Here is a 20,340-nt window from a genome sequence, read left to right as displayed (position 1 = left end):
ACCCATTGGCGGGTCGACGGGAACGCTATCGCGTTCCACTCTTGAAGGCGAAGCTTAAGCGTCCTCCAATTTTTTTTTTCGTTCATCCGCACAACTGCTGTGAGCATAGTTAACTACACTGCCTCTTAAATATAAAAGGTCGGACTCAACGCGCCCACATTTGGCCTGAAGAGCCTACGCGTACATTCAAACATTGCTTGAGCAGTGTATTGCGCCAATGCTGCGAGATGACCGCCGTGTTGAGAACATGGTTAACTTCGGCCACCTGGAGTTCTTTAATTTGCACAGAAACCTCAAGGACGTTTCCGCATTTCGCCTGCATCAGAAATACTTACTCCGCAGCCACGAATAGAACCCGCGCTCTTGTGCTGTATTGCAGAACGCCACTGCCGCTATACACGCGAACGCCGGGACCAAAACAAAAATCCAAGTGTGCATTTGCGGCTTTTTAATAGCAAGTGCAGTCCACAATTAGGTACGCGAAACGCAAATAGTTACTGGAAATGCCACTGGCGTTGTTTCTGCCAATCTTATCCCTCAGGTCGGCACCGACGATGCTGAGTGGTTGTCTCTAGCACTAGGCCCGAGAACGTAGGTGTAATGCCGGCTGCGGTGGCCGCGAAACAACGCGAAGAATCCCATGTGGTCTAAGTTTGGAGCCCTCCATTCCGGCATCTATTAATGCCCATATGCCCCTTCGGGATATTAACAGCACAATTTGCTTTTTTTTTTGCTCAAATGCGGCCTGAATAGCCATTCTGTTGAACAAACAAATTTATTACTACAAGAGATTTATTACTACTCTGAGAGATGTGATTTCCTGTAGTCACTAGGTTACGCACAAAACACAGTGAATCACAACCTACTGGGCTACTTTCGTGTAATCAAGAGCCAAGACCGTGACTGCAATTGTGATGATCACTGCATTCGTTTATTTGGACAATACACTGAGCGAATCATCCTCTATCATGTAGGATGAGCACAGCTTGGCCTGTTTCCTTTTTTCTTGACACTGCTTTGTCATGACTGCATTGGTGTGCTTACAATGCTGCCTCATACGCATGCTGACGTAATAGTGGAGGAGCTGTGCGAGTACTTCTTCCTTGTGATCAGCACATGGGAATGTCATCGTGTATGTATCTATCACTGCGTCTATGGTGTCCCAGTACACCGTGTGGCAGTCTGCATAGTCAACAAAAAACCGCTCCGTATGCTTTAGAAGGTCAAATATGTTGACGTTAGGGTGGGTAAGACCTCCTCTGGTCTTCACATTTGTTAGAGCTGCTTCAGCAAAAGAATTATTTTTTACGCTGAAGGCTGACAAGCAAGCAGCGCAGCTGGTAACTCTTCGCATCTTTCTGCACAATAAACCGGTGACATAATAAAGTATGCAGTCTGTAATTTGCCCTCCGTCTGATTTGTGTTTCCGAACGATATCTTCACATTCCCAGTCTTCTACTGAAACTAGATCGTCTAGCTTTTCTTTAATTTGATTGATGAATCCAGGGCATGATGCCACTTTGTCGTCTGTTCTAATGAGGGCCCTGAAATATGACGCATCCAGCAATGGTTCCTCACCCTCGACGACTTTGCAATTGCCATATTCGGAGGTTTAAGGATACTGTAGATCGACAGCGTCTGGTAAAGCTGCATAAAGGTGGGCATCGAAGGGTGATCATTCTGGCTTCCTGCCAACCGTATTTTGCCAAAGAACCGCTCGATAGGATCTTGGTTCATTTTGTTGGTTAGGACATATTTGAAGTTGTGGCAATCAAGCAGCACCTCACAAAGATCCAAAGTGGACTTCAATGTGACTCGAAGTCCCTCGCAAGTGCTCTTTGTCAAGAACATGTCGTTTATAATGTTGCCACTTTCCAGTTCTCTTTCCCAGCTGTCCAGCCAGTCAATTCCATGCTTGAGAATTGCGAGGTCTCGGCTGTTCCTTGTGATCCCTTCTGATGGAAATCGCCTGTTCAGTGCATCAAACAAATTGTTTAAAAACAACGTGAATTCTTGAGTTTTCTCGCTGCCTATGAGTTTGCGGATACCTTGTTCCCGATAAAACTGAATACCCGCCGCCATGGAGCGGCTAAAGACTTGGATGGCTAACTTCACACGCATCTTCTCACAGTTACTCGGGTATATGTGAGAGTGCGTTATTTTCGGGCAGACATTGAGGCCCCCCGCGTTGGCAACGTCTTTCTTGTAGACTTCAGCATAGTACTCCCACTTGATCCACTGTCCTTCGTTTTTCAAGTATCGCTGCTGCTTAAGTCTATTTCTCACACACTTAAACAAGTGTGGAGTGTCAGAAAACGCAAAAACTTTTCTTTCAGGGTCAACTGGGTGCGTGAACGAGTTGCAGCTCTCCTTGAGGCTTCCATTAACACCTAGAATGTTCCACATGCTCCTGTTTGTTGACGCTCCATCACAGACAAACCCATGAATCTTTGCAACGGCTTCTTCGAGCATCACAATAGCTTGGAGAAGCAACTGAGCGAGAATGGAGCCTTTGGTTGCATTTTTTGCTGCGAACACCCCTATAGGTTGAGCGTAGCTATCGCCAAAAGGACAGAACATGAAAACGAGGGCGTGATCAGCGAGCTCATCAGCGTTTCCAGCGTCTGTTGCCAGCCCTACATATGTCATCGTGCGAGAATTGACACGTTTACTTTTTCTAACCTGCATTTCATCGAACATGATAATCCCATGTCGCTTGAAGTCGTCCATTTTTTCTATTTTCCTTTTCAGAGCAGAAAAGAACTTGCTGTCAAATCCCGACTTAAATCCCACCATAGAGACATACCGGCGTATTGTTCGGACTGACGGCAATGCGAGCACTTCGTTTTCCATCAGGAACGTGTAGGCTGCTGGTGACCTGATATGAAGGAGCAAGCAAAGCAGGATCCAGCTGTCCGAGTATCGTCGTCCCTTCTTAGAACCAGTCTTGCCAGCAGCCACACATTCCTTTAACACAAGCTGCTGTGCCTCAGTAAGGTTCGCATCACGAGAAATGCGGTCAAGTGTTTCATCACTTAATTGTTTAAGCTTGGCTTTGCATTTGCTCAGTTCCGCCTCAAGCTTTTTTTTTTTCCTTTTAGAAGTCGCACTTTGGACCTGTAGCAGGAAATTCTTGCCTTCCGCAAAAGGTCAATGCGGGCTTTTTTGGAAGGGCTGCTTAAAAGACGAATGTGCTTCATTTCTCCTCTCTTCTTCATACGGGAGTAATGTATCCGGAGTGTGTCTTTCAATCTTTCGCAACGGTCGCAACTTGCTTGTTCAGAAAATAACATGCAGTTTCTGTGCCGCCACACGCCACATGCGTCGATATATGCACACTCGGGTTGGATGTTGTGGTACATCTCGCCACCGGGGCCACCAGCGCATACGTGCAGGTTGTGAAACTTGTGAATCACACTCTCCAAGTCGCTTAGGCCGCATGGAACAACATCGCCGCTTATGGCGTTGACAGTTATAGGGTGACCATAAATGAAGGCACGCAGTAACAGCATTCCGCTGGATGAAACTGTAGCATCTAATGACTTCCTCAGGAAAGGTGCCTGGTCGCGTTTCTTCGCCAAAGCCACTTCCGTGAAGACTACAGCCTCCACACCAAAGCTATCAACAACTTGTGTTGCCCACGAGGTTCCTGGAAGTTGAATGCTGGATACATAACTCGAGAGACATGAAAATGTGAGCGGTTCCTTTTCATCTTGGCCGCTGACAGACACTCCCTCGTGACTTTCCTCGACTAATCCGAGGCTGCTGCATGCTGCCAATGGTGCTTCAGTCTGGATGTGACACAATCCATCTGGACCACCCTGATGTGGACTCGTGCGGTTGTCCTGACGAAAAATGAGAGAAATTATATCAGTGGAAATGGATTTAAGGTATTGTTATAAAACATATGCTACTATCAAAAGCAGCCAAACCCAAAAAGCTACAGGCAAAAGTTTCGCGGACTGCTTCATAAGCTAAGGGCTTAATCATGCTGTATGTTAACAACAGCTAAATTATTTAATGTCCTGGGCTGGGCTGTTACTATTAACCTGTATTGCAAGCAACTGTATCACGTTATCCAGGGGCACCTATAGGTATCTATGGCATGCCGGGAGGACCGATACGGTTAGCAGAAAGTTATGTACAGGGAACACTAAGCACCTAGAATTTTAAGTACCCGGAGCAGTGCAGAAGAGAACAAACCTTAACGTCATGAACGCCAAGGAAGACGGAGGTGGCACTTGAGGAGGTGCCTCCAAGTTCCATGGTGGGAGAAGGGCACGTTCCTTGATCACTCCACTCACATGTCTGCAGTTTCTTCTGAGGGCTCGATGATGGATCGGTGCCTTTTTGTTTTTCACAGACCGTCCCAACGGGCAGTGCGACAGCGGCGGGAGCGGGCCGCTTGCTTGGCTGATCGCCACACGTGGCCGTAGACTGTCGTTTTCTAGGAGGCTTTCTTGACCTTGTCGGTTTTGTCAGATATTTCGGACACCCGGGAAAAATACTGGGCACAGCATTCGCCGACAGCACCGGGATCTTCTTCGGTACATTTAAAAGTACCTTGCCATTGAACTCGGCATAGTACGATTTTGATATCATATGCTCGGGAAAGTGCTTCGCGCAGACGTGGTCGCTCGGTTGCAATATCCTATCTGCTCTGGGGATTGCCCGGCGCCAAAGTTCTAAGCGAGCAGGCTCCGACGGAGCTTTAAAAAGTGAAACTTGATCCGGACAACTCCGGTAGCCCGAACTGCAGTTGGGTACGAAGCACTTCTTACCCATAATTGCGTCTAGCAGACTTCTGGACCCGGCTGAAGTTGACAGGTGTGTCACAGCAACAAACAACAGATCACAGACACAATGCACATAGGCCGCGACGACCGTCCATGGCGTCGGCCCGCGCCACCACGTGCGTTTCCACAACTGTCCATCCGGCTTGTGCCAAACCGCGACACAAAAAGCTAGTTCTCGCAAAATTTGCTCGTCCACGATGGAAGCTGACGACGTGGAAGCTGAGATCGTGGTGTTCACAGCTTGTGATGCACTCTCTCAGCCCAAAACATCGACCAACGCAGCCTAAAAGGGAACCTAAAGCAGGGCACGCCGGAGAAGGGAATATACGGCTCTGGGCACGCCGCTTTTTTTTTTTTTTATGGGGTTTTACGTGCCAAAACCACTTTCTGATTATGAGGCACGCCGTAGTGGGGGACTCCGGTAATTTTGACCACCTGGGGTTCTTTAACGTGCACCTAAATCTACGGCACGCCGCTTGCCGCACCGAAAGCGAAGGGCCTCTGCTCCGCAGTGCCCCCGCGCCGCTGCGGTCGGCGCATGTACTAGAGAGCGAACACAATCTGTGCGCGCTCTCCGTCGCGGCGGGCGGCCAGTGTCAACACCTAAATATATTATTCTTACACCGTGGCCCAGACGCAAGTGAAAGCGAGCGCAGAATGACAGTCTTGATGGCACCATACGCAGTGGGAGGGGACATAAATCTTTTCCTGGTACAGTTTGAGCGCACGTGTGAGAAGGCAAAATTCGCGAGAAACACGTGGCTGCAACGTTTGCTTACGTTACTGCCAAGTGAGGTAGCTGATACCATCACCCGCATGGAGAAAGAAGAAGTAGAGGACTTCAATGAAGTCAAAGCGAATCTGCTTAAAAAGTATAGATTATCAGCAGAAGTATTTAGGAAAATATTAGAGAAGTCGAGAAAACCAAAAGCGAGTCCTAATCAGATTTTGCACACATCTTAGAGGTAAACCTGAAGTAATGGCTCAGAGAAGAGGGTGCACTCGGCGATGGCGAAAAGACAATGCAGTGCGTTGCCTTAGAACAGTTCTACCACCGCCTGCCAGTAAACATCAAGTATTGGGTTCAGGATAGACTAGGTGCAGACACTATCACGAGAGCGGCAAATCTCGCTGAGGAGTACGTAACTCGCCGGGCATTCGAAGGCAATGAAGTTCCTGAGAAAGAGTTGAATAAATACATACCCGACAAGCCAGAGCGATGGTCGAAGTCAAATTAATATAAGTCAAAGGGAATGTGAGATTCGGTGAAAAGTTGTGAGGAGAACCACAAGGGAAGGGAGGAGTCACCCGAAAAAAAGCTTTCGAGGCCAAGAAACCAGTAGTTTATTACAACGGCCAGCAAACAGGGCATCTCTGTGGGATGCAAAAATCCCAATGTTGTGTTGATGTCACTAACTATTAACTAGGAAAATCTGAAATTGCTAGAACCGTACATTCGAGACCTCATGGTAAACGCAAACCGTGTAGAGTGCTTCGCGACTCGGCGGCCACAATGGACGTGGTGCATCCGTCGTAGGTAGAGGAAGGCCAGTTCACGGAAGAATGTGCTTGGATAAGCCAAGCCATGGAAACCTCTAGTGTTTGTCTCCCTGTGGCCAAGATTCGTATCGAAGGCGCTTTTGGTGTACTGGACACGGACGCCGTCGTCTCGGCACATCGTCCGCCACAGTATCCGTATTTGTTCTCTAACAAATCAGGTGATTTGCTTCGACGCAAGGGATTCGGGTTTAGTGAGGGAACTGTGCAAGCCTTAACTCGTTTCAAGGCAAAGGAGCTCGCGGCCAAGGCAGTGTACGAATGTCCAGTGGTGGAGGAAACAGGTATGACGGAGGATTCGTCAACCAGCACCAAACAGGACAGCCCTACAGGGGATAATGCGGTAAGTGCACCAGCTAATGCAGAGGTCAGGCAAGCGCCGGAGCCTGAAAAGTGTCGGAAAGCAGAATGCAGGAGAAAGTTATTGAACTTAAGCCCTGCCACAATGATTGCTGAGCAGGAAATGCGTGAGGCACAAAGCAATGCTAAGCATTACTATGACAGGACGGCTCGCACGCGACGCTTTGAAGTTGGGGAAAAGGTAATGATCCTGAAAACCTCATTGAAAAACAAACTAGACGTTCAATGGGAAGGACCGTTTGACATAATTCAGAAATTATCTGAAACAAACTACGTAATCACGGTACGGGGAAAACGAAGGACACCACCCAAGTATACCATAACAGTCTACTTAAACCCTACCGGCAGAGGGAGGCCATTGTGAACAAGTCCCTTAACCAACCTGAGGTGCCTGTCGGCTTTTCGGAGTTAACAGCAGTGATGGAGGCAAAAGATATTCACGAACGGGAACATTGACAAGCTAGTAGAGCAGGCGGAGTTGAATCCCAGCCAGAGCGCCGAACTGAGGGAACTCGTGTTTGAATTTAAAGGCATATTTTAAGACACACCGGTCAGGATCACTGCAATCGTTCATGATATCGAGTTAACCTCGTCGGACCCAGGTCGTTGAAAAGCTTATCGCGTTTCACTTGTCAACGTCTAGTCATGGCCGCTGAAATAAAGATGTTAGAGCTAGGTGTAATCGAGCCAGGAGAGAGTGATTATACCTAGCCTCTTATCTTGTTTGAGGTCCCAAGAAAGGAGCCGCGAGCATGCATCGACTACCACAGGCTCAATTTAATCACGAAGGACCAGTCTTATCCAATACCGCATATTGAGGAAAGGCTCGAGAAAGTGAGCAGTGCTAATTTCAACTCCACGGTAGATTTAGTCCGAGGGAAATGGCAGGTTCCATTTACCGAGAGGGCAAGCAGGCTTGCGGCGTTTATTTCCCCGATGGGAACCTTTCGGGCGAAAGTCTTGAGCTTTGGATTGAAGAATGCGCCATATTGCTTCTCTAGCCTAATGGACCAAGTGCTACGAGGTATGAAGGACTTTTCACTTCCGTATCTCGATGACATAGAAATCTTTTCTTCATCATGGGCGGACCCTGCGATATGCGACACCTGCGAACTGTGCTGTGTCGTCTACGAAAGGCCAACTTAACTCCTAAGGCTCCCAAATGCCAATTAGGCTGCGTGGAGGCAGCTTATCTAGGTCATGTATAGGGCCAGGCCATCGTCGGCCTTCCGATGTTAAGCTGACCGCAATAGACAACTTCCCGCAAGCACGCATCAAGCAGGACATCAGGTCATTTCTTGGCTTGGCGGGTTATTATCAAAAATATATCCCTCATTATTCCGAGATTGTGAGTTCTTTAACGGATGCTCTCAGACAAACCGAACCACAAACGGTAAAGTAGGATGACGCCAAAGAAAAGGCTTTTAGTATGCTGAAGACAGCACTAAGGAGTAAGCCAGTGTTGAACGCGCCCGACTACTCTGACCCATTCATTCTTCAGTGGGATGCTAGCGATTGAGGGAATTCGGCCACTGAAACGCCGATGCCTCACACTGCGGCTGCTGGCCCCTACGCGTCGGGATCTTCCTTCCCCACCGGATATGCTGTTACGGTTGGAGTCTAGCACCCCGTGTAGAAAGGACTCTTGCTCACCATGCCTCATCGAAACGAAGTGTCACTTTCTAATTCGCCATGGTTGTCTCGAGTGTATGCCGGTCTGGCGGAAGCGCCGCAGTGTTTACAGGCCCTTTTGTGGGTGTGCGACGTTAGAGGGATCCTTTCCTCGAACTGTCAAGCCCTACGGGAGAACTTCCGCGAACCAGCAATGCGCTAAGAGAAGGACAAGCGTCTACAATTCCCGGACCTGAGGCTTGGCACTACCGGAGGCGGGACGCCCTTTTCCCTGCAGCAGGCTTGGTATAACCGGAGGCGGGACGACCTTTTCTTTGCAGAAGGCTTGGTATCTACGGAGGCGGGACGCCCATCGACAAACCAGACTCTGTGCCTGTCATGTGACCTCGACGGGAGCGCGATACCCCCCACGATTTTAGAGTGCCTATTTAAGGAGCTCCGAAATGTAATTTTCATCACTTCATTCTCTTCTTATCATCTTGCACCAACCTTTGAATAAACCGTGCACGTTTTGCACTAGCAATTGTCTCGTCCTTGCCTGGTCACCGTGATCTACCGGATGCCTGCAGCCCGCCGATAACGCCACGCTACCCAATGGTAACGTCGGTCGAGCTTCGATGAACAGGCGCCGCTAGAACTCGGCAGCAGTGCGATACGCTACCATGGAGTACGCAACACCTCCCGTCTTTCTTTCCTTATCCCCTTCCTGCGGCACCCGCTCCGCCGTACTACATAGGGAGCGGCGGTCGAGGAGGACATCGAGGCACCCTAGCCTGCAGGTTTGCGCAATACACGAAGCACATACAGGAAAGATATATTTTATTGTAAAAATGACGGCTGCCAGACAAGAAGTAGCGATACGGGTTTGTTGGTATATCTTGTATGTCAAACTCAGACACTACAAAAAATAATTCACAAATTCACGTGATTTGGTGGATATTGCGTGCTGGCTGTACATACAGAGACAGATAATCAGCAAAAGCAGCTGCTTTCGATGAGGCACTTGTAAACCATCTTTGCAATTGAGTGAACAGTATCAAAGCGATCTCCTCACCAATGGATTAAAATGCACAAATAATTCACAATTCACTTAGCATAAAGGCTGCTGCTGCTGCTGATGATGATGATGACCTCTTTTGTGCTTGCTTGGACGTGACGGGTCATGATGGTTGACGTCATGGCATGCGAGTCTATCTTCTGACAAAGGGCGTCTAAGAGACTTGATCAAATACATGGCTCTTCTGTCTGACCGTGTCACATATTTTGCCCAACTGCAACACCTCACGCGCGGAAGTGCCGCACCAAAAGCGCGTAATCAGAACGTTCAGAACCAGAGAGTCATCAGCGCGACCAACAGCGACCGCCACCAACGCAGTGACCACGTTGGCCGCTTTTTGATGATTACTATATTGACTTTAGTTCTGACACTCTCATCGTTCGGTTGGTTACTGAAAATGCCGGTGACGCCACTACTCTCAGCTCCGTTGTATTGTGGAAGTGTACTACGTTTCTTTTAGCTGCGCGCAAGGCACTCTAATGTCAGTCAACTCGGTGGTTCATGTAAAACTGTGATTGGCGGAATGATTGTGCCGACAAAAAAACGACATTCAACAGTGAAGCAGCCGCACCTCCATGAACTTGCCAAAAGACAAGAATCCGGTGACTGGACGGATGGTAGCATCGGCGCCTGCGTACACGTGTGTAAACACGACGATGTCGCAGAGCTCCCGTTTGATTGGAAACATGGCTATGTCGAATCCGTTGCGGCCCATGGTGCACACCATGTACCCGTATCCGGTGGACGCTGCACCGACAAGGCAGATGATTTTATGCGTGCCTACGGAAAGTCACATATTTCTGTATAATCAATGCATCAGCACGACAACCACGGAAATAAATAAATAAATAGATATCTTCGTTGTCGTCTTAAAGCTACATGTGTGGTTCGGTAATGCTATTAAATAATCTTGTCGCACTAAAGATGGAGAATAGCTTGATAGTGGGAAACACCAATAAATATATCAGCACTCTTAAGACGCTCGCAAAAACGATAATGAACACACATCCACTATTTACTACACGTAGGTGCACACTACCAGCTCAAGCGCTTCACAGGCTTAACGTCTAGACATGCGTATACGGAGACGAATAAGAAAAAACAAAAACAAAAGCAAAATATTTTAATGCGCGCTGAAGTGTCGGCACACGAGCGTCATTCCGTGTGATCACCGAGTCTAAGTAGGAATGATGCCTTCAGGTATCATGTGTGGGTTTATTGGCCGGTTGCCTTCAGCCAAAAACATCCCGTTCTCGTGACGCCTGCGGCAGAAAGGATGTTCTACATCCGCCCCCAAGGTTTGTGAGTGGTGGCGCTGGCTAACATACCCAGGGGTTCTACCAGGAAACATAAATACCGAAGAAAGTGGATGGGCAAACGGCGCCGCGGAAGCTCAATTGGTATAGCATCGCACGCGAAATGCGAAGGTTCTGGGATCGTTCCCCACCTGCAGCAAGTTGTTTTTTCATCCACTTTCATTTCCATTAATTTATCGTTTCTTTATTTCATTTACTACGCTTAAGTAATTTACCCTATGTTGCCCATGGTTTCAGTGTTTGTTGGCTTCTTATGATATGACTAATAAAAATCGGGCCCCTCGGTTAACCCGCTTTCACCTTTCTTCTCGTTAAGAAGGAATGAGGAACGCACGGTGACCAAGTTAGATCATGCTGGATAAATTGGTGTTCGAACAGAAAAGTCTTCAAATGGAATGGAATATGAACATTAATATGAAAACTACTTTTGAGCATCGACTGTAATACTGCATTTTTTCCCATTGTCCCTGTAAAGTCAAATAGGAAGGATGTGTGCAATCCGCTTGAGAAAAAATAAAGCTGATGACTTATTTACATGTTTGTTACATGTAATACGGCCCCGAACTTCACGTCCGGGTATCACTGGAGCTTTTAAATAACAAAACACTTAATGCCAGTTCTAATTTCCGTGCTACAACAACGGCAAGTAACGGAGCACAGGAGCAGAACCAAATGCACGTAGAATGGTGTCTTTATTGAAGGAGCATGACTAATACTACAGCACCGTACAGGCTTTAAATCAGATGCACGCCTGGTGAGATTATGGAAGCAATAGGTTGCATTCCCTAAGTCTTACAACTGAATTAATAAATTGCCTTAATAAGAATTATGCTTATTGAGCGACTGGAAACTACTAAGCAGAAGTTTCTTTCGGCTTGGCTTTCTCAGCATCAATAGTGGCTTCCTTGTCACAGAATCGTTCTGAAAAGCAGGCACTTGCTTCTATATTTCCCCTTCTACGCCGCAATGACTCTTGTAGAAAACATGTTCAACTCGAGACAACATCAAATATAAAAGCATATCGTTAACTCACAAATGCACTGCGAACTGAATAGTAAATTCTTTGCGACCTCGTTGTCTGTGATTCTCTGCGTTCCTTGCGCTGCTCCCAACCATGAATGGCAAATAGCACTCGATTCGTATTCAATATTTCGAACATGCAGACGGCTTGAACATGATTCGGGGAGGCGGTATTATACCACTTGAGAAGGTTTTCATTTGAGATTTGATCTACCTGCGTAGAATAAGCCGTATTTGCGTCACCTAAAAAGCAATAATTTTTGATATATCTGCATAATATAAGACCTAAGCAAAGACTGACGCCCAAACACCGGCAGAATACTTGCATAGCGGCTTTCTTCCACATTCTTGCGAGGCACCTGCTAATCCGAACGCGACTTGGAAATGCAATAATGTGTTCTTTCGAAAATTGGACCTGACACGCTAATTGGATGTGACATATCGAAAAGCACTGAAGTGTCTGTTTTCCTGCTGTATATCTTCCCACTGTCGTGAAAATGCTAAAAATTGCCACTCCACACGAGAATTAGAGAGAACTGTTGTTTCCCTATTTAATAAAGAGACATCATTCTACTCCTAGCTGCAAAAAAAATATATATATATATCACGAACTAGCTGTGGCGTGCGTTTGTGGCCGTCGGTGTGTATGGGTTTCTAGTGTCTACGGTGTCTCCACAGACACTGTGGAGGGGGACTGCCCAACCCTCCATTTCTCGAGCCCCCTCCCCCCCCCCCCACGCTCGCGAGTTTGGCGGCGATCTCTTGCTGTTTTCTTCGCGCGAAGGCGCGAGACACGGGCACGTTGTGCAAAGTTCTTAACTATTTTATTTACTCAAGGCATGTTGCTTTCCTGAAATATTACTTATCTCTTCAGCATTGATCCACATGATTACATCGTTGTCGAAGGAACGATGCTGCGAAAGCCAGCTCACGTAAAGTGATTGAATATTTTGTTTTTGTCTCTATTATTTTGTTTAAAGCTTTCAATAAAATGTCACATTATTTAGAATTTAGGTATATTGATGCTTGCGTTCAACAATGCGTTGAGTGCTCAATATACCATTGCCAACGACTGTTTTCAACCTCGTAGACGTAACATCTGCGAGGCATGAGCGCTTTTTATTCAGAATTATTGATCTTTATACTTATTTTTCTATGCGTTGCTGGCCTACCGACAGAATTAAATTGTCTTTTGCAGAAGACTGCGGTATATAGCGTGCGAAACGCAATAACTCCAGCAGCTCACACTTTCAGTCTGACTTCGACAAAATTTCTAATTAGTGGGAAAAGTTGCAAATGCTTGTATATTAACAGATGTAAAACTATGCCTCCTTGCAATCGATTGATGTCACTTAGGTCAATAGAAATGGTACACTGTACTGCTTTCCATTCATGATTTTCACTCCTACATAATGACTTCAAAGCGCCTACCTTCCAGAGAAAGTTCGTAATAGAACACGATGGATGCAAATTACAAACAGCGTTCCTTTTGTTTGATATTGGTATTACCTCGTAATTGTTCTACACGATGGATGCAAAGTTTACCTAACCAGGCACAAAGCTTGCAGCTTGAAAAACATTTTATGCTATGAAAAGCTTTTTCCTGCTTTTATTTGCACATGCAGTAAAGAAGGAACAGCGCGGCAGGTACGGGGCGCGCCCACGCACTACATTGGGTTTGTATTGCTCAGGCTGCTTACTCGCAGAATTTTTAAAGTAACATCAGATTGTAAAACTCTGCGACATTAGTTTAACAGCGAAATATGGAAGCACCTATTTGGTGTCATAAAGATGTCTTGAACGGACAATTCAAATGTCTAGTAGCTGTCCAGATAAAGTCATTTTGTAGCCGTGGACGTCTAGAACTATTTCAGTAAAGCGTGCTTACGGTACGCTTGAAGTTCGCTAATGGACATCAAATCAACTGAAGGCTTTTGTGAGACATCGCCTCAAATTTTCGTGGCAGCGGTTAGTAATACAAGGAGCGTCCACATTACAATTTATCGTAAGCGAAGCACATTCATTGCAGAAAAAGTTGATATTCTCTGATAGAGTAAGGCGCAGGTAGCTTTTTACAGACGTGAACTATGATAATAGGGTAGCACAGCCTGATTTGTCTACATACGCATCTTGCTTAGACCAATGAATTGAATTCCGCCTGTGCACAATTCCGCCTGTGAAAATTATTTAATAACTAAAATGCCACTGTGCCGCGACTGACTGGAACAATGATGTGACTTTTGCTTGAAACGCATCATTGTTGACAAAACTTTGGCATTCTGGGTCTCCTGCGAAGTTAGATATTTGCTAGCAGGGAACATTTTGTCAATGATGCTGCGGTTCAGGCAGAAATAAGATCCTGCTTTGAGTCAATTGACAGGGTAGCACGACAGCAGTATACAGAACAGGATGCTGTGCTACAATGAATTCTTGAAGATTAAAGGTTGGTTCACGTCAGGAAAGAAACTGTACGCTCTACTCTGTCCACCAATAAGTTTTTTGTTATATTTGCTCCTAATTGAAAAGTAAAGTGTAAATTAATTTGTGCGTACTCTTTGTAAACTATCTTCATATTGTTACGTTGTAGCGACGGTAAAGGACACAAGTAGCCAAAACCGTGTATCGCAAAACTAACTCTTTAGTGACCAGACCTGTGCGCAGAAAGAGAAGAGTCAAGCACAACGATAGCTTCAAACACCGTCTACGTCCAACAGAAGCGATAGTTACTGATTATCTAGCTACACTGTCTAAATGGGGAATGGAAACGACGATTCTCACAGCAACTAACAAGGAATTTATGTCGCAACACCTTGTTTCATCCTGCATTGATCATGTAAATGCTCGTACCCATAATCTAGAAGTTAAATCTGCCATTGCACAAGCTAAGCTTTCTGACCATTACTTGGGGCTTTTACTGAAAGAGACTGTGAATCCCCTTATTAGCAGAGGCTATTATGACCCCATCAAACAAATCTGCATAACTGATGTATGAGTGTTTGATTAATTACTCCAAGAAAATAACTGCAATAGTTTTTTTTATTTACTGTGTCACTGCTAAATAAGTATCACGAATTTATAGCTGCGCTTGCTTCTTTTAGGCAGGAGACAACACGTATTGTCAAAATTAGGCAACGTAACCTGAGCCAGAAGTGGATGACTGGTGAAATCCTAACCGCTCTAAAGGAAACAGACTCGATGTTGTGGACTAAGGCCAAGCGTTCGTCATACGGCGATGACAGGCGCGTAAAATACAGATGTGCCAGAAACATATGCAATGATGAGAACTGCAGAACTTACTTATTTTAGAAAGATATATTAAGAAGCGCGATCTCTCATAAACAAAACGTGCTCCGTTATCAACAGTATTAGAGGAGGCAACATTTCGTTGCCTAAACAGCGCCTATTATTGTAATTTCTGCAGATGATGAAATTATGGTAAACTTACTTATTAGGTCCTTTTAAAGTATCTCAGGGTTGAGGAAACGGCGACAATCTGTGTGCACTTTAACAGGTAGCTTGCAAGATACAGCCTATCCTCCCTTAATCTCCCTTGATGAATTCAGGTCCATTGTTTTTAACCTTAAAACGCATAAATCACCACGCTTAGAGAAAACCTTTGTCAGTGAACTCCAGATGAATTTTGACGCAATTAAACATATATTGCTATCTCTTTGAAACTATATTTCGGATGCTGGTGTGAGTCCACTTGAAGTGACAAGCGCAATAGTAATTCCAGTTCATAGGCCATGTACACACTATAATAACGGGAATTACAGACCCATTTCGATAGTCTCCTGCATAGCTCAAGTATAGAAACATGTGGCCCTTACGATAAAAAATTTTCTAGATAATCATAGTGTATTGTCATCGAATCAGTACGAATTCGTGCAGGGGAAGGGTACCCCAGCAATATTAGTAGATTTCTCTGGTCTAATAAATTCCACGCTAGATCGCAACCGGGTACCCTGTACTCTCTTTTGGGATGCATCTAGGGCATTTAACAGTGTTCGTGATGGCATTTTGTTACAGAAACTGTCTGTGCAACGCCTTCGTTGGTCATTCTTGAGTCTATCAACTAACTTTCTGCAGGCTAGACGACAGTGAGTAAAAGTGGGTAATAGGTAATATTTTAAGTGTTTTTGCATGTATTTGTTCTGCAGTCACTCAGGGCTCAATATCAAGCCCCCTATTCTTCAACATATATGTGAATTATTTTTGCAATGTAATAGATGATCATATATATCAATACGCCGATGGTTCAGTTCTATTATCCCGTGCAACCAACCTATTCGATGCAATTAGCTACTTACAGAATAAGGTAACCAAAGTTGAAATCTGGTTCGCGACGAATTTATTAACCGTCAACCGTTCTAAAACCGACTTATATGTTTCCATAACCCCATGAAAAAATCGTGCGTTTGAAACCGCATTTCTTACACACATCTGGCTGAAATATCTGCTCATGTCAACCTGCTAAATACGCATCTTCTGTTAAGTGTATCTTGGGTGGCTTTTTGACTGGGATCTTTTACGGAACTCGCATTTGTCTCAACTCTCTAACAGCTTACAGTATGCAAAGTCTTAGGCCAATCTCCGTGCGAAAAATAATTGTGAATGCTTTAGTCTACAGTTTACTACGTTATGGCTTGAGTGTTTATTGTCATTGCACCCTTAGATGGAGCACAAGAATTAATTAAATATTACATTCGCTGTTGTCAATAATGGCATACGATTTGTGTCCAAGGAAAGATATAGAAGTCTTCAAGTTGTTGAATTTGCCAATTATAACTTCCCTGATTACGGAAAGTGTTCTAATTAAACACTTCTGGAATAATGATCTTAAAGTACCGAACACACCTGCCCGTAGTCGTAGTCCGAAAGAACTGTATGTGATCCCCAAAACGGCAACTAAGTATGGAAGAAAAACGCGGTAATATTACGTTCTTACCATATTTAATAATTTACCAATGACTGTGTTAGAAGCTAACACAAGACGTGGGATCGAGAAATTACTCAGGATTCTCGAAGTTTAAAAGAAAATTTTTAGGAATTCTTCTATATTTCGTTCAATATTTCGCTAATAGCTAACTCCCCTAATAATCACGTGGAATTTTCTGTGACCTGACTGTTAAAAAAGTTAAATTATGGGGTTTTACGTGCCAAAACCACTTTCTGATTATGAGGCACGCCGTAGTGGAGGACTCCGGAAATTTCGACCACCTGGGGTTTTTTAACGTGCACCTAAATCTAAGTACACGGGTGTTTTCGCATTTCGCCCCCATCGAAATGCGGGCGCCGTGGCCGGGATTCGATCCCGCGACCTCGTGCTCAGCAGCGTAACACCATTGCCACTGAGCAACCACGGCGGGTGTGACCTGACTGTGAGGCATTGCAGACAAGCCCTCTGAGGCTTTGGCAGACCTCCTATCTGTATTTTGTTTTTCTTTATGCACAATGAAGTATTGTATTGTATTGTGGGCAGAACCTAACATTAGAAGCAGTTGCACTGTTTTAGACTGGCCGATAAGTTGCGAGTTAAAAGTTACGAAACGTTTCAAGAACTGGTTCGGAAAAGGTAATTCACTTTGTTTCGAAACGTTATGAACAGCTGGCCAGACTGGTTCGAAACGTTTCCACACTCTGTTGCCCGTTGAAACTGAGCTCCATTTCGATGCGATTTAGGTTCCAGTTCGACCAAAATAAGCGGTACCGCTTCGGTTACGGCTCGACATCCTGGGTGCAACTAACATTTCCCATTTATGAAGCTTGGGCTCATACCTTCGGTGTGATATGGATCATAAAGCATCCCACTCACGTGTTCGCGTTGTGGTCGTCGTGGTGGTGGTCGTGGTAGTCGAGGGTGTTGTAGTGGGGCGGCGTCTTGAAGTTTTTGGCTTTGGATGCGTTGTAGGCTCTGCTGCATCGAATCGTTCAAACGCATGCGATAAGAATGAGAAATGAACTGATATGACATTAGGTAAATAATATTGCAGCGCGAACAAACTCTCAAACTGAGTTTCCGCTCAAAACCAGCGCACAGCGTCCTGAACCACATTTCTTGGAAACCTCAAAACACCTTTGAAAGAGTGTGATATCTAACAAGAAAGTATTACGGAAAAAAGTCCCACTTTCGCCCGAAAGGCGAAGCACCGATTGCGATAGCAAATTAGTACACTGCTATGAGAAGGAAAGATAGTATTATTATGGGCCTTCTAAACTTGTAAACAATCGCTTACTATCTAAATTAACAAGCACGGCGTCACGCGCACACCGGTAAACATGAACACATCTCGCCCCAGTACAGGGAAAACTCGCCGTCAAAACACTGGAGTGGCGAATCGCGGAAGCAGTGAGCGCAATGACCTTCGCGTACGTCTCGTTTCAACGCCAATGAAGCGTCGAAAGCACAGCGCCTACGAAGCCACCAGCACTACGCGCACCCTGCACACATCGCTGTGACGATGAGGCACCTGTGGCCACGCCGCCGATCACCTCCACGATGCGGCGCCCACCCGGCAGCGCCGTCACCAGCAGCCGCCGGCGAAGAACGCCCCTCCCTTGCTTGACGCCTGTGCCTCGCGCGAGAGGGCGCGCCTGCTTCTCCACTCGTAAAACCCCTTGATTATTTGAAAGTAAAGACACTCTCCTCCTCACGGCGCTTTGCTCCTCGATTCTCCTTGCCCGCCGGCTGCGCACGGCGCGCTTTTCCTCCTGGGCTCCCGCGGCCGGGCCGCAGGATTCTATGGAGGCGTGTTATTTTGGGCCAGTTGCGCGCCCCAGTGGGGTTAGAAATTTCGAAAAATGCTAATAACAGCATTGATAATGATGGAGGCAACGTTTACGAGCAGGTTGGTTTTTTCTTAAAGCCGTATGAACGGGGTATACCGATGTAAAGGGTGCTTTGAGGCGAGTTCTGTACTCCAGGCAATTTTTCTGCCACATGATCAGATGCTTTGCTTCGTGCGTCTGATCTAGTATTGCTTGTGACACATCCCTTTGTGTGTGGTTTATTAAGCGAAAGCCTTAGACCTCTGTTGCAAGGTCCCGTTGTGAGCTACAAAAAATATCACGTGACCGAAGGAAGGCGGGAAGCGAACCAAAGCATGTGCAGCCGCGTATAAGATGCGATTAATGATTAGCAAAGTAATGATTGATTAGTGATTGGAATAAGATGAATTCGGGTGTATTAAGGTGGATTAAAGTCGATGAAGGTGCATTAGGGTGAATTAAGGTGAATTAAGGTGCATAAAGGAAAGCTGGGTTCGACTAAGGTCGATGAAGATGGATTAGGGTGAATAAAGGTGCGTTGGGGTGCATTAAGGACGAGTATAGTGGATTAGGGTGGAATAATGTGCATGAAGAAGGATAAGGGTGGATTAAGAAGATTTTAAGGTGCATTACGGAGGTGAATTAAAGTGAATGAAGGACGATTAGGGTGGATTAAGGAGGATTAGGATGGACTAAGGTCGATGGATGTTGATTCGGGTGGATTAAGGTGAATTAAGGACGGTTATAGCAGATTAGGGTAGATTAAAGTGAATAAGAAAGCGTTAGGGTTGATTAAGGAGGGTTAAAGTGCATTAAGGGGGCTTAGAGTAGATTAAGGTTGATGAAGCTGGATTAGGTTGCATTAAGGAGGTCTTTCATGGATTATGGTGGATTAAAGCGAATGAAGGAGGATTAAGCTGATGAATGTGGATTAATGTGCATCAGGAGGATTATGGTAGGCTAATCGGTCTTAATACTCAATGAACCCTAATTCACCTCTGTCCATCCTAATCGACCTTAATGCTCCTTCATCCACCTTATTCCTTATTCACGCACCTCAATACACCTGAATCCTGCTTAATAGTCCCAATCTACATTAATACATTCTAATCCATCTCTATCAAACCTAATCGCACTCCATGGTCCCTAATGCACCTTAATCTACACTAATGCATCCTAATCGGTCCTAATTCTTCTTTATGAACCACAATTCACCTTAATCCAGATTAATCGATCTTAATCTACCTTTATCCACCTCAAACCCCCTAATCCGTTTTCATGACCCTAATCCACCCTAATCGGTCTTAATACCCGTTCATCAACCATTCACCTTAATCCACCATAATCCGCCTTGATCCTCCTCCACCCACCTTAATCTTTATTCATGTATTTTAATCCTTCTCAATGCACTCTAATCCACCTTAATCTTCTTCAATACACTCTAATCAACCTTAATTCTCCCTTTTCGACCTTATGTCAAAATGATTCATAAACTTGAGTAATCATTCTCTTATACAGGGGTGTACGTGCTTTGGGTCACCTCCGGCCTTCCTTGGCTCACGTGATACTTCCAGTTTACAACGCGACCTTGAAACAGAGATCTAAAGGCTTTCGCCTTAAAACTTAAAAAAATACTCCATGTTGACTAGCTAACGCTCATCACCTGCAATACCACGGGTATACTTGCCACTAATTTTTTCAGGGCGCAAAGCAGAATCTTATATGCTGCACTTCCTACTGAATAACAACAGTTAGCGACGTGCGAGGTGATGGAGCCGCCCCAGAATATTAGGCATACTGAGGACAACCCCAACAAAAACGTTGGTGAGCAGGC

The 20,340-nt window shown here is 45.5% G+C and overlaps 1 protein-coding gene across 5 annotated transcripts in view; it reads right to left on the bottom strand.

Moving 5' to 3' along the window:
* Window positions 1-20,340, bottom strand: part of LOC135918618 (uncharacterized) — a 440,383-nt gene that overhangs the window by 192,094 nt on the left and 227,949 nt on the right. For 4 of the 5 annotated variants that reach the window (XM_065452238.1, XM_065452236.1, XM_065452239.1 and 1 more), the window contains 2 exons: window positions 17,554-17,655; window positions 9,974-10,149 (listed from right to left, as the gene is read on the bottom strand). In XM_065452238.1, the coding sequence (XP_065308310.1) occupies window positions 9,974-10,149; window positions 17,554-17,655 (278 nt within the window). The remainder of the gene's footprint in view (window positions 1-9,973; window positions 10,150-17,553; window positions 17,656-20,340) is intronic. The other variant, XM_065452237.1, reaches the window with a different exon arrangement.

Source organism: Dermacentor albipictus, chromosome 6, assembly GCF_038994185.2.
Source record: "Dermacentor albipictus isolate Rhodes 1998 colony chromosome 6, USDA_Dalb.pri_finalv2, whole genome shotgun sequence".
NCBI lineage: Eukaryota > Metazoa > Arthropoda > Arachnida > Ixodida > Ixodidae > Dermacentor > Dermacentor albipictus.
This window is presented reverse-complemented; position numbering and strand designations above follow the sequence as displayed.